Source organism: Ammospiza caudacuta, chromosome 10 (genome assembly GCF_027887145.1).
Source record: "Ammospiza caudacuta isolate bAmmCau1 chromosome 10, bAmmCau1.pri, whole genome shotgun sequence".
Taxonomy (NCBI): domain Eukaryota; kingdom Metazoa; phylum Chordata; class Aves; order Passeriformes; family Passerellidae; genus Ammospiza; species Ammospiza caudacuta.
The window spans coordinates 26060676-26074155 of record NC_080602.1 but is presented as its reverse complement, the minus strand read 5'-3'; the positions used below and the strand labels follow the sequence as shown (position 1 = coordinate 26074155).

Below are 13480 nucleotides of genomic sequence, written 5' to 3'. Positions count from 1 at the left end.
ATTCATGGAAAATACCCTTCTTAGTAAATGTTCCCCTAATAATATAATTATGTACATTTTTAGTGGACTTTCTGCTACTATTTGGGTTAACTGTCCCATTATCAAGTGATATAAAAGTCTGAGGACATATGGACTAAGTTCAGTGTTTTTACCACAATCTTCCTTCTAGCTCTAGTATTTTTTTCTTCAATTTTCTTGAAAAGTTGTCTTGCCCATGATCATGAGAACATATATGTAAGATTACAGACAAGTTATTTAGGTTTAATAAAGCTTTTGAGGATGCACAAAATGAATTTTCCCTAATTTATTACTTTTGGCCATAATTAAGACAAATGTAGCCCTCTATAATATGATGTGCTGAAACATTTTGCACTTTTCAAAACAGCTTGATAATATTAAACTTGTCTGAAATCCTTTAGAGAAGTAATTCTTTATTTTGGGTAGTCACCTGCAATGGAGTTTTTGTTTCATATGTAAAAGAGTTGAATATAAATAATTCACATTTACTTCATTTCTCCTGTGTAGTCCTGGGGGAAATGAGATCTGTGTGAAGCTGAGCTCTTGCAAAGGCAGGAGGAAAAATACTCTTACACTTCTTCTATGCAAAGGTGGTCTTAATCTTTACAACCACAAGATATTTTAGAATTATTTTTGGGCTCTGTGTAGCAAAGCTTGTGGAACTTCTAGCTTTTGGAGCATTCCAGAAGTAATGCTGGGAGTTAAATTTCCATAGTGAAAACCTGTGCCCAGGCAGAGATCAGCCTGTGCCTCATGGGATGAGTCAACAAGGTGCCACTCAGTCCTCTGTGACGTGTCCACTGGGTAATGGGGACTTGAGGTTTAAGGGATGTTGCTTGGATTCTACAAAACTCTGTCCTTTTCTGCCTGCAGTGTCTGAAGTGGAGAGCACAAAAGGGAGTGGGGACTGCCTGCCCAAACTGAATTACCAGGACTCTGGGAACGACAAAGGCACTTCCAGCATTGTGCGGCTCAACGGCACCATTGACAGCACCGTGGCACAGGGGAGCAGGGGTGAGTGCAGGGGAAATACACATCTGTCCAGTCTGTTACTCATGACTTCTGAGGAGTGCTCCTAAGTCCTGTTGTCCACTAAACTTGCAGTATTTTATTGCTGTAATAGCAGTGGCTGATGAAAAGTGGGGGAGGGTGTTTAGGTTGGAGTCAGCACATGCTGTGTCAGGAGAACGCATGGCAATATCCTGCACTTCCAGATTTTCTTCTGTTCTTTGCTGTAGTTTAGCATCTACTTACAAAACACCAAAATCTTGGTTTTTTTCATATAATCTCCAGCAAGTAATTAATTCCTTCAGGATGAACAAGGGGTTTCTATGCAGTAAAATTAAAAAGACACTTTCAGACATTTTCATGAGTCTTTAGTAATGTCAGTTCTGGTTATTATAATACTGTCAGCTATGCTTGAAATATTATAATGTACTTTAAAGTCTGCATCTTTATGCTCTGGCAAAACAATGGAGATTTCTCTGACAATAATTCCTTTTGTTGGCTCTGTTTCTAAATCATGAAGTTAGAAAGTGATGCTTTTTTTTGCAATTTCCTTGATACCTGTGCTATCCTTAGCTTTCAAACCTTGTAGTAATGTCCCCAAAAGAGGGAAGTAAATACAATGGAGATCTGATGATGTCTCTCAAAATGATCTTTAGGTTCTATGATTTTATTCCCTTTTAAGTGTTTTATTGTCTGTCCCTTCCTAAAATTAGGATGGTCAGCTCAATATTTCAACCTCTAGCACAGCACAGTGAATTCCATCTCTGTGTTGTAAAGTGCTGGAAAGATGAGACAGATTTGCATTCTTCTGTATTTCATTCAGTTTTCTTGTACAGCAACAAATAAAGCACCTTGTTCCATTTGTTTTTCAGAGAGCTCTGTAGGGTTGCTGTTTACATCATCTTTTGAGGATGCCAATGAAGCAGAAGTTATAAAAAGCAAATCCTTAAGAAAGAGACATAAAAGTGCAGTGGAAGCTGACTTAAGGGAGATGCCCTGGGAAGGCAGGAACCGGAACCTGAGTGGGGATGGCTTAGTGGGACTCATGATGAACAGAATCAACCAGGAAGCAAACCCTGGAGAAATGGTTGAAAAACTGGGAGCTGATGCCAAAATTCTATCTAGTGCATTACAGAAAAGTATAAGGCCAAAAACTCTTAATATCAGATCTTCCTCTTTAGAGTCTAAGAGAGAAAGCCTGGAGAAAGAATCCAGTGATGAAGATGCAGCCTTTGATTGCAGTTTTACAGATAAAACAGAGTCTCCTGTTATCTTTGATCTGGAAGACCTGGATGGAGAACCTGAAACACCTACAGCAGTGAAAACTTCCAGTGGAAAATCTAAAAAATTACAAAGGAAGAGCAGCTTTCCAGTAAAACCAGTTGAAAAAACAGATGTTGAAACTGGATTTGATCCATTGTCTCTGCTGGTTGCTGAGACAGAGCAGCAGAAAGAGGAGGAGGAGGATGATGATGACAGAAGTGTCTCTACTCCATCTGCAAGAAGAGATTTAGCTGAAGAAATAGTCATGTACATGAACAACATGAGCAGCCCTTTGTCCAGTCGTGCCCCAAGCATTGAGCTGCAAAAACCCTTTGATGACAGAAATGCCAATAAAAGGAGCCCAACCATTATCCAGCCTTGCAGGAGGTCCAGCCTTCCCCCAAACTCCCCAAGGCCACCCAGCCTTACCAAATCCAAGAGCTACCACGCAAAACATGAAGAAAGGCCAAGGGACAGGCTTTGGTCTTCCCCAGCTTATTCCCCAAACAGCCCAGCCAAGGAGCAGGACACAAGCAGTGCTCTGACACTTGTGTCATCGCCCTCGTTCAACCTGGACACGCTGCTGACTCCCAAGTTTGATGTTCTGAAAAGCAGCATGTTCTCTGCTGGAAAAGGAGTTGCAGAGAAAGCAAGCAAGTGGTACTCCAAATTTGCAATGTATGCTGCATCTGCAAAGGTAAATGTTTATTAATAATTTAAGGAAAAAACTTTGTAAAGGTTTAATTACTGACTCACATGTGATGAATCCCTTGCATGACATGTCTCCTTGTAGACTGGGTACATTAAGTTGTTTTAATCATGTTTGGTATACCAGAATCCTGATTTTAATATCCGGAATAAGATTTTAGTCTAGGTTGGGTTCTGAATATATTTAATGGGAGAACATAAGTGTGTTGACAGAACAAAGACTGCTCTGTCTTCCCTGTTTAACCTAAAGAAGAAACACTAAATAAACAAATACTGGCTTGAAGTCTTTATTGCTCTTATGAGTAGGGGGAAATCTGGTTGTATTGGTTGCCAAAATAATTTCAAGCTAGTTCTGATCTGAAGTAATTTTCTTAGAATGTTATTTGCTGCTACCAATTCAAACCAAAACTACTTTTGTTCCCAGTCCTTGGGAATGGAGAGAGACACTTGCCTTGTCCATCCTAATGTATTCCTACAGCTGCTGATAATTCTTGTAGGAATGGAGCAAAAAAATTATAGGATTAAAATGGTTATGATTTCACCTAGTTATTTTTGTTAGGCGAATCTTTAAAAAAGAATCCTGGTGTGGCTGTTTAACCTAGAGAGGGACTTGCCTTGTCTTGCATTAGGTCTGATACAGGTCTGTGATCCTCCAAGGAGGGGAGGGTCATGCCTGGAATTTACTGGGACACGGAAGTCTGTCACTTTTTTGGGGAAAAATTTTTGCTTTCCTTTTGTTTTCTCACTGTAACTTCTTTTCTCAGGATCAAAATTCAGACCGAGCAAGTGTTTCATCTCTTGGAGCTCTGGACTCAGAATCTACTTCTCTCACTGATGAAGATGTCTGTAATGATTTTGAAAGTGCTTCTCCTCAGGAGAACACCACCTCAGAAATTAAGGGAATTAGCATCAGCAAGACAAGCCTGGAAAGCTCAGCTTCCCATGACAGCTCAGCTAAGCAGTTTGACCAGTGTGGTAAGAGACAGCTTTTGCATGGCATTCATCAATCTGAGCAAAAACATTCCAGTTTTAAAACTTGTTCTTTCATAATTCTCAGTTTAGGAACACCCTAGGCATTAGTCCTTTTTGTGGAAGAAGTAATTTTTTCTTTTACTACCTGTAAACTTTTACTCAAATGGGAAATCTTTTGAGTCCTTGAGTATTCATGTAAACACCTTAGTTGTGTAAGTTGTACAGCTCCAGAAAACATCCATAAAAACATTCTAATGGTAACTTCATTGGTCTGGTTCCGTTTTCTAAAAGTAGTAAAAATACTTTTTAAAAATCTGTTATTTTCTAGAAGCCACTGTTGAAGCTGATTATCAGACAGACTGTAGATTTTTTTTCTAATCTGTGCTGGGTAATTGATCATGACCGTTGTATCACTTTCTGATATAATTTAGGGTACAAACAGCAGTGCTTGCCCTTCCCTAGGTTTTGTCCACACAGAAGGTGTGGCTATGAATTAAAATTTGTTTCCAAGGTACCAACTGTTGGTTACAAAGACAAGTGAACATATGGAAATAGTTTGTTTGTAGCTTTTATTTTTGCCTTGGTTGGTGCTGGGCAGATGGCAGCCTCACACTCCACAGTTCCGTACCAGTGCATCTCATTTGTTGCATCTTCCATCACACATTTTATTATAACTGCAGTATTGTTTGAGCAGAAAAACAGGGTGCTAAAAATGCATTTTATGAATAACTGGTACTTTGGGTTTCTCCTGTTAACAGGTTCTCTTTCCAAGTTCCCATTACCTGACAAATCAGAGCTGGTGTCTTCCTGCAGCACCAGCAGTACCAGCGTGTTCCAGAACTATGCCATGGAGGTACAGGATGATTTACTGATTTAATTGATGGACTTGGAACATGTGTCTTTAAATATGAATATTATCTGTATCTCTGGTGAAGTTCAAAGCTCCAAACTAAAGCACTGAAAGACAGATGGATATTTCTGTCACAAAGTAGATTTAATTTCAAATCCTGCTCTAGAGAGATATTTATTTCAGTCACATCTTTTGGTCCTTTAAGCTTGAGTTCTCAAGATTTTGCTTTTGGGTGCAATTGAATTCAGGTATCTAAATCCCTTGTGGAGATAAATTTGTTCAAAGTGAAAATAGTAAGTGAAGTAGCCCTGGACATTTAAAAATGCAGAAGAGAGAAGTGGCTACTTCTTGGTGTAACTTCTAGTAAGAGAACTTTCTTTTCACTGTTAGGCTGTTTGAGGTGGCTCTTCATTATCTTCTTTGGTCCCCCCTTTCCTCCACTGGATTTAGGTTAATGACTATTCATTTGCATCTTTTTTTTCCCATTTTTATAATACTGACAGTCACTAGAAAAGCATATTTAAATTCTAATCATAATTTATGTAGCTGCATAAATATTCCTTTACTTTTATGCTTGCAGATTATAGATAACATGTTATTGTTAATATTCTTAAACAGCTGGTTGATTTTAATCTGAGAAGCAATTAAAGCATGAACTTGTATGCAAGTGGGAGGAATATTCATCAAAGGGCAGAGATTTTGGCTGTAGTTTTAAGTGCCTTGTGACACAAAAGTAGCTTTGGGAACATGTTCTAGTGGGTTCTGTTCCTGCCCTGTGCAGGTCCTCATCTCGAGCTGTTCTCGGTGTCGGACTTGTGACTGTTTGGTTCACGATGAAGAAATCATGGCAGGCTGGACAGCAGATGATTCAAATCTCAATACCACGTGTCCCTTCTGTGGCAATTTATTTCTGCCTTTTTTAAGCATCGAAATCAGAGATCTGCGGCGGCCTGGACGGTAATAACAATATTGGAATTTTCCTCAATTTTAAATGCTCATATTGGGATGTGGGGTTTTTTTGGGATTTAGGTTTCTTGGGGGGCTTTTTTGGATGTTAAGCTTTTGCTTTCCCTGCAGGTATTTTCTGAAATCCAGCCCTTCTACAGAAAATATGCAGTTCCCATCCCTTTTCTCCAATCAGAGTGGGAAGTCCTGTAACACCACAGCCACTGTTGGCCTCACTACATCCCTGATGTCTGTCCAAGAGGATATCAATTCAAATAGGTAAATGTGAATTCCTCAGCTTCTCTGTGCATATGCATGTATTTTAATCAACTGAAATAAATTTGTTATATTCTTTGAAAAGGAGAGATTGATTTGTGAGAGGATCTCTCTGCTGCCTCTCCCTTATCTCTCATCTGCCCACATCATGCTTTCTCTGCCTGATACGCATAATTTCATCCCTAATACAAAAATTCATGTTGGTATTTGTAATTCTGCAAGTTTTATGAACTCTTTAGAAGATGTTTGTGTTCTTCATCAGTGCAAGAGGGAATAAAACTTGCACTGTAACACAAATGAGTGTGGTGACTGACAAGGCAGATTTCAAACTGTCAGGTCCATTATTTCCATTTAATTTCTGTCTGTCTCTGTACATGTTGGAGCACTCACAGTAAAACAAAAAGCTGAGATTCTTTTTTCTTCCTTTTTTTCCTCTCCTCTAGCAAATCCAAGCAACATGACAATGTTTATGCCAGAAGTATCCAGATCCCCTCAGGAAGAAGACAAAATGCCTCTGGATCAGAATGTACAAGTCACCCTGTAGCAAGGAGCATCAGTACTTTTGGTCCTTTGGAAGAAGACGAGAAGGAAAACCAGAAGATCAGCCATATCATTCCTACTGGTAGCCTGCCTGCTACTTTGCAAGGACCAACTGTGTGTAGTTTTTCTACCTTAAGTCATTTTTTCATGTTTGCCATCGATTAGAGATGTGTAACAGCATTAACCTTCCTCAATTGCAGTAAATGCTAGGTTGTATTATTTAAACTAAAGCTAGTTCTAGCTTTTAGATGTTGGTGTGTGTCATAGAGAGCAAAAGCATTTATAAGACTTTGTAAAGACAGTTGTTTTCATTACATTAGTTACAATTGATGGCGTGTTTTCTGTTCCTGCAGGATCCCTTGAGCCTGGAATGGCGCTTGCCTAGTCCTGATCCTATAACAGTTCCTTACCTCAGTCCTCTCGTGGTATGGAAAGAGCTTGAAAGCTTACTTGAAAATGAAGGGGATCATGCAATAACAGTGGCAGACTTTGTAGATCATCACCCCATCGTGTTCTGGAATTTGGTGTGGTATTTCAGGCGCTTGGACTTGCCCAGTAACTTACCAGGATTGATACTTTCTTCAGAGCACTGCAATAAGAACTCCAAGGTATGGGATCTGCTAGGAAACACAGACACGTGAGAAATGGCTGCTTTCCCATGTAGGAAATCATTACATGATTGAGTAGCTCTTGGAAATTTGTCATGCACTGTGCTGAGCCCAGTCCTGAATTGGTAAAGAATGTGTCAGCTGAGGGAAGATGCTCAGAACCCTGGAACATGTGCTCAGCAGTCCTTGTGGGGGGGCAGTGTTCAGCTCTTACTCATCCCACTGTAATTTGGGATCCTTGGTTTCAAGGGGGATAAGTTGCTAGACAGTTTTGTTGCTATTTGAGTAGCTAAGCAGTAGAAGGAGGAAGTTGAGATATTAGGGCTGTAGAAAATAGGCAAAACACTTGTTTGTCATGTCACTGATTATCTCATTAAGCTTTCTGTATGTAGTTTTAATAGCAAAGCTTTTTACCATGAGACATAGAGACATGAAGATACATGTTAAATACAGAATTCCTCTGTCATGACTTTGTAATAAAATGTTTTTGTGCATTCTCTGGTTCAGATTCCACGGAACTGTATGTCAGAGGACAGTAAATATGTTCTTATTCAGATGCTATGGGACAATATGAAATTGCATCAGGATCCAAGGCAGCCTCTGTATATTCTGTGGAATGCTCAGAGTAAGTTTTGTTCTGTGTGGATTTTGGTGCTCTTTTTTAAGAACAATTTTCATTTTGAACAACTGAAGCATTTGTGTTGAGAAAAGATGTCTTTGTGGATTGTTCACACGAGCTACAATAGTGATTTTTGATCATACTGCTTTTTGTCTTGCAGGTCAAAATCGCACTCTTTTGTTTGAGAGTGAGTGTTAAGCTTGGTGTTGCTATTCTCAGTTTGGGTGACTTGTTTTGGGAGGGAGGCTGCTTCTGTGCTTAGCAGTAAACTGGTTGAACAAGTTTTATTTTTCCAGCATTTCTGTTTCAAATCATTGACTGGTATTGCCAGTGGCTTTTTCTTCACTGGGATGGGAGGAATGAGAGGGAATACATTTCATTGATGTTGATCATCCATTTAGCTTGTGTTCTTATTTTTAGAATTTGCTTACTCAGAGTTTTGTTGCTGGTATTGGATCACACACCTGAAAATAGCTCATGGCCCATTGCATCCATTGAGTTTTTTATGTGCTTTTTGTGTTCTACATTGATAATGTTTGACCTGATGTTTTATTCACTGCATACATGTCAATATTTTCACAGATTTTGTGGCCTTTTTTTTTACAACTCTATACTTGCTACACAAAGAATTTGTTTATTCTTACAGCCTTTCTAATGTTTTTCAGCCCAGAAGTACCCAATGGTCCAGTTATTGCAAAAAGATGATGACTCCTTTAACCAGGAGCTCTTGAGGAGTATGGTGAAAAGCATCAAGATGAATGATGTGTATGGACCAATGAGTCAGATACTGGAGAGGCTCAACAAGTGGCCACATGTTAAAAGACAGAGGTAAGACAAACCAATGTGCCTAGCTGGAGCAGAGTTGGGCAATAATCAGTTTATTAAGGTGAATGATATTTTCCTAGTGTGTTTTTTTTTAAGATAAAAACCCAGTGTTTTTCACCAGTGTTTTCAAAATTTATCACTCTGGTAAATTTTTTTTATGGTAACTTCCACAAACTTAGTTTTTCCATTTTTTACTTTTTCTTCTCCCCTTTACAGCCACCTCTTTTTCTTACCTCTGAACAGTGGGAACTAGGGATCGTGTATATATCTGTATATTTTGTTATTGAATGTTATTTATAAATTAGTAGGTGTTTTAAAATAAAAACCCTACACTTGTTTCTAGGGTGTACAGAAAAGGAGCTAAGAGAAGTTATGTTTCATATTTAGGCAGGGGTATTTTTCCATTAGCAGTGGAATTGGTGAACATTAATTTCTGTGAATTTTCATTTCTTGCCTGGATTTACTGATTTATACTAGGATATACAACAGGCTTGTCAACAGCTGGAGCACTGACAAGGTGTTTATTTGCTTCTCTGCCTGCTTTTTCAAGCTAATGTGAAAATGCAAAAAAGCAAATTACTTGCCAGGTTAAATTTTGTGGAATTTGGTTGAGTGTTTAAGTGCGTGTTTCTCTCTGCACGCACTTGGTGCAGCTTCCAGGGGACCTACCATGGGTGATGTCCACGAGGAATCCAGGGCATTCCCCAGAGCTCAGAAACGACAATATTTTGGAGGCACAATCAGGAGTTATGTTCAAAATGCCGTTTTTTAAATAAGTTGCCTTTAAATGCTTCAATCTATTTTTAATAGAGATGGTTTTGTGCTGTATCAGTGCAGTATATAAACTGGGGTTTTTACCATTTCAGGAGCCTATACAGAGAAATACTGTTTCTTTCACTTGTTGCCCTGGGAAGAGATAACATTGATATAGGTGAGTTCTGCCAACTATTCAAATGAGCACAGATGATGAATTTATGCAAACTTAGTTGTACAGCTTCCAGAAAAAAATAATCTGTAGATTAGATGTGTGCCACTCTGTGATAAGTGCCAAATAAAAAGGACTTTACAGATATTTTGTGCTGATAAATGCAGCTGTTGTGGCATTTGGGTGGTGTTTTTGAGCTTGCTATCTGAAGTTGTTTTTCCCTTGCTGCAGATGCTTTTGACAGAGAGTACAAAATGGCCTATGATCGTCTCACCGCCAATCAGGTGAAGAACACTCATAACTGCGACAGACCACCCAGCACTGGGGTGATGGAATGCAGAAAGATTTTTGGAGAACCATATCTTTAAATGTACCTGGCTAAAGAGGTGATATCTATGACGTATCCCTGTGTAAAATAACCACTTCAGTCACAAGGAACATCTCAGTCTTCAGTGTTCAGGAATGTGCGACGGACTGCGGCACGAGGCCTCGGGAAATTCGGCCTGGCTGCGGTTGTGGAGATGGACAGAGAGCAAAATGGGCCAAATATTATTTCCCTGTCCTTGTCCTTTCTGCAAATCAGTGTGTGGAGAGGCAGGCTGTAAACAAAATCAGTTCTCTGACTTGGGACAACATATTACAGCTCCCTTTAAAAAAAAAATAAATTAAGTAACAGGTGGACAGAAACAATGCACTGAAACTAATGTGAGCGAAGGAAATTCTTCAGAATCTATTGTTTACATAGAATATTCATGATGTTATGAAGAGCATACAAAGTTGTATTATACATATTTTAAATTGTTTATAGTAAGTTGATATTTTTTTAATTTTTTTAAATTACTGGAGTGAATTTTAAATGGACTTGCTGCAGAAGCAATACAGTGCTTATTTTTTTTGCAGTACACTGCTATTTATAGTAACTTGTCCAGTTACTTTTTGAAGAGTGATTTGTTTTTAAAGCATAATAGAAAATGTTAACCTTCACCTAGACAGTACTGGAGATCCAGGATTTCTCTCATGCACACTTGGAAAACATGTTACCACAGCAGTCAGAAGGAAGGTATGGTAAATTTTGCAAAACTCTAACAAATACACTGATGTCTCTGTGAAACACTTCTGTAGAAATCTCCTCTTCCTCTCCTGTTCCCTTCCCTCCCCACTCCCTAGGAAAGGGAAACCACATTGAAGAGTCCTATGGATTTTGTTGTGGAATCAGCCCATCTCAGCTGTTGGCATTTGTTGGTGTGGCTCATTCCAGATGTGAGCTGGAGCAAATGCCAGCCTGCAGTGAGTTCTCCATGAACACGCAGCGCTCAGTCTCAGAGGTTGTGTTTGAGGCACTCAGTACAGCACCACATAATGCCCATCCAAAGCTGCTAACTCAAGTACATCCAGCAAACTTGCTACAGGGAATTATAGGGAGTGTAACTTACTGGGGCATATTAAGCTTAGTTAAACATACTTGGAATGTTCTGTCTCTATTTCACAGGAAAAACAACTTTTTGTTTCCTTTGTAGAAAACTGCTATATCAGTCCTTGTGGTGGAGTCATGGCTTTTGCCTCATGTTTTCTTGTTCTAGACATTTAAAAAATGTTCTGTGCTCTCAGTCACGTAGCAACTCCTCACCAGAAGGTAGGCTACAGGGAAAATATCAGAAGTCTTGCATGGAGGTGGGAAAACAGACATTGAACTGTATAAAACACCCCAAACAAATTTAAATCATGCTTTAACAAATAGATTTATTTTAAGTAATCTTAATTATTTTCCACGTCTAATTTTAGTTGTTGCTGTTATAATACTTCCAAATATTCAACTGTTACATTAGATTTTATATTGCAGTCTGCCTACCAGTAGATGTTTTTAAAAACATCTTTAGTGTGCAAGTATAATAAACCAGCAATACTTAGGCAGAAAGGTGATAAACTTTAAAGCTAGATTTACTTTATTAAGTGAAATAGAGCAAGCCTTAATGGCTTAAATGAAAAGTAATGCTGCTATGAAGCTCTGTAACCTCCTCCCAGACCTCTGTGAAGTTGTAAGAAGAAGCTGCCCTAAGAAAGGATTTCAAACCTGTAGAGCTGCAGGTATGTGCTGATGATAATTGCAGGATGTAGTCTTGGATACAGCTTCCATCAGGTAATGCCTCTTCTCTAACGTGCTGCTAATTATGTAGCTGACCTTCTTGAACGTATCCCCCCACCTGAGGTGGAGCTAGCAATGCTACACTTACAACATCTTTCACATTTAATTTATTTTAACAATTTATGATGCTCTTTTTGTACTGCCACGCTTGTACAGTACCCTTGTGCATGAAATGAAGCTCCTTTTTTCACCCAGGTACAAGGTAGAGATATCCTCTTCATTCCTCTGAACTATTGTGAAATAAACAGGCTATTTTTGAACACATTCCCTGTAAGTACCCCTTAGTGTGCATGGCTGCTCTGTACAGTAGGAATGCTGCATTACCATGGAAATCTTGCCTCCAGTAGTTGCTGTACTTAAGCTCATAGCTGGGTGTGCTGTGGAAGGTCGTGTTCCCAGCTCCCTGCGGTTCTGTTTCCCATTTGCCACTGGGGCAGCCACTGTTCTATAGGATCTTCAAGCCATGAAAGGAGAGAGAGCAAGTGCTTTTTCCAGAGCTGCCGTGGGGTGTTAGAGGGGCTGAGCTATGACCCAGCTTCCCACTCCCGTTCCGGGGTGGCCGAAGAGCCGAGCCCGGTCCCCATCCCCAGGACACGGCACAGGGCAGCACTGTCACACGTGGCCCTTCCTCCATCCTCGTCCCAGCCTCCTTGTAAGGACTCCAACTGCCTTCAGACTTATAACCCAACCAGTCTGACTTCTTTCCAGCATCCCCAGCACTGGCAGGGGGTGGATGCTGCCCTGGGAGCAGGGCTGTCCGTGCAGCCCTCACACATCCTGCATCCCCGGGTCCTGCATCCCCGGCATGGCTCTGCTGAAGCGCTGCCAGTGTTAATTTGGGTGTGCTTTGAAATTATGCTATCATGTAGTAGCTCACCAAGTGAAATCATTATACTTAATGAATTGTTTTATAAAGTCTGTTGCAAGTCAGTCCACTGTAGAAATGTATAAAAACAGAGTCAGAATAACAACATACTATAAGTGGGAAATTTTCCTCATTCAAGTCACAATGTTCCAGACATATCCTGAGGTCGATAATTAATTTTTAGAGCATCATACAATTCAGTGTTGAAACAGTTTTCAAATCTCATTTTCCTTTATTAGAAAAGCAATTTGACTATATTTTCCAATACCACAAAGATGAATAAATAAAATATTTGAGACATATTTTCAATTTAAAATTTTGTATGAAGTTAATTTTCTCCTTTTGTGTACTAAATAAGGCTTATGTCCAAAACCTGAAACAAAGGTTTTACATTTGCAGTGCAATATATATTTTGCTTTACTTATGGTTCCACTGGAATAATTATTGGAGATGAAATACTGAAATGTGAATAGAAATTGTGCTGTTTCTCTGACACTGCTGTGTCCCATTTGAGAAGTCTTGCTGTTGGTACAGTTACAGCCTGATGAATTTGACTTCCACTGGCAAATTAAATGATTTGTATCCCAAAAAAGAGAAAATTCCTGCATGTAAAGTCTTAGTGTAACAAATGGGAGATGCAAATAGTAATAATAGAGAGGGGTATTTCTGGATATTATCTCACTGGGATTTAAAAATGGTACTTTGTTAGTCTGCAAGCAGCACTTTTTAAATGAATGGTTGTAGATTTGTAAATATGTAATGTTTAAATTTTATTTACCAAAAACCAGTATGTTGGATGTTTGCTTTGGTTTGTAGTTCCTTTAAAATATGCAAAGTCAATGTTCACAATGTTAAGGTTTTTTTCTGTCTCATCCCAAAAAAAAGACGTTTTACAGTGAGTCAATAAAAAGCTTA

General features: G+C 39.2%; 1 protein-coding gene across 1 annotated transcript in view; it reads left to right on the top strand.

The window, feature by feature from the left end:
- Positions 1–13471, top strand: part of DENND4A (DENN domain containing 4A) — a 48403-nt gene extending 34932 nt beyond the window's left edge. Inside the window, exons 21-32 of the mRNA XM_058811762.1 lie at positions 892–1032; positions 1899–2986; positions 3762–3972; positions 4728–4822; positions 5601–5776; positions 5897–6043; positions 6484–6694; positions 6934–7188; positions 7696–7813; positions 8473–8635; positions 9499–9563; positions 9789–13471. Coding sequence (XP_058667745.1) covers positions 892–1032; positions 1899–2986; positions 3762–3972; positions 4728–4822; positions 5601–5776; positions 5897–6043; positions 6484–6694; positions 6934–7188; positions 7696–7813; positions 8473–8635; positions 9499–9563; positions 9789–9925 — 2807 coding nt within the window. The 3' untranslated portion in view covers positions 9926–13471. The remainder of the gene's footprint in view (positions 1–891; positions 1033–1898; positions 2987–3761; positions 3973–4727; positions 4823–5600; positions 5777–5896; positions 6044–6483; positions 6695–6933; positions 7189–7695; positions 7814–8472; positions 8636–9498; positions 9564–9788) is intronic.
- The last annotated feature ends 9 nt before the right edge of the window (positions 13472–13480 follow it).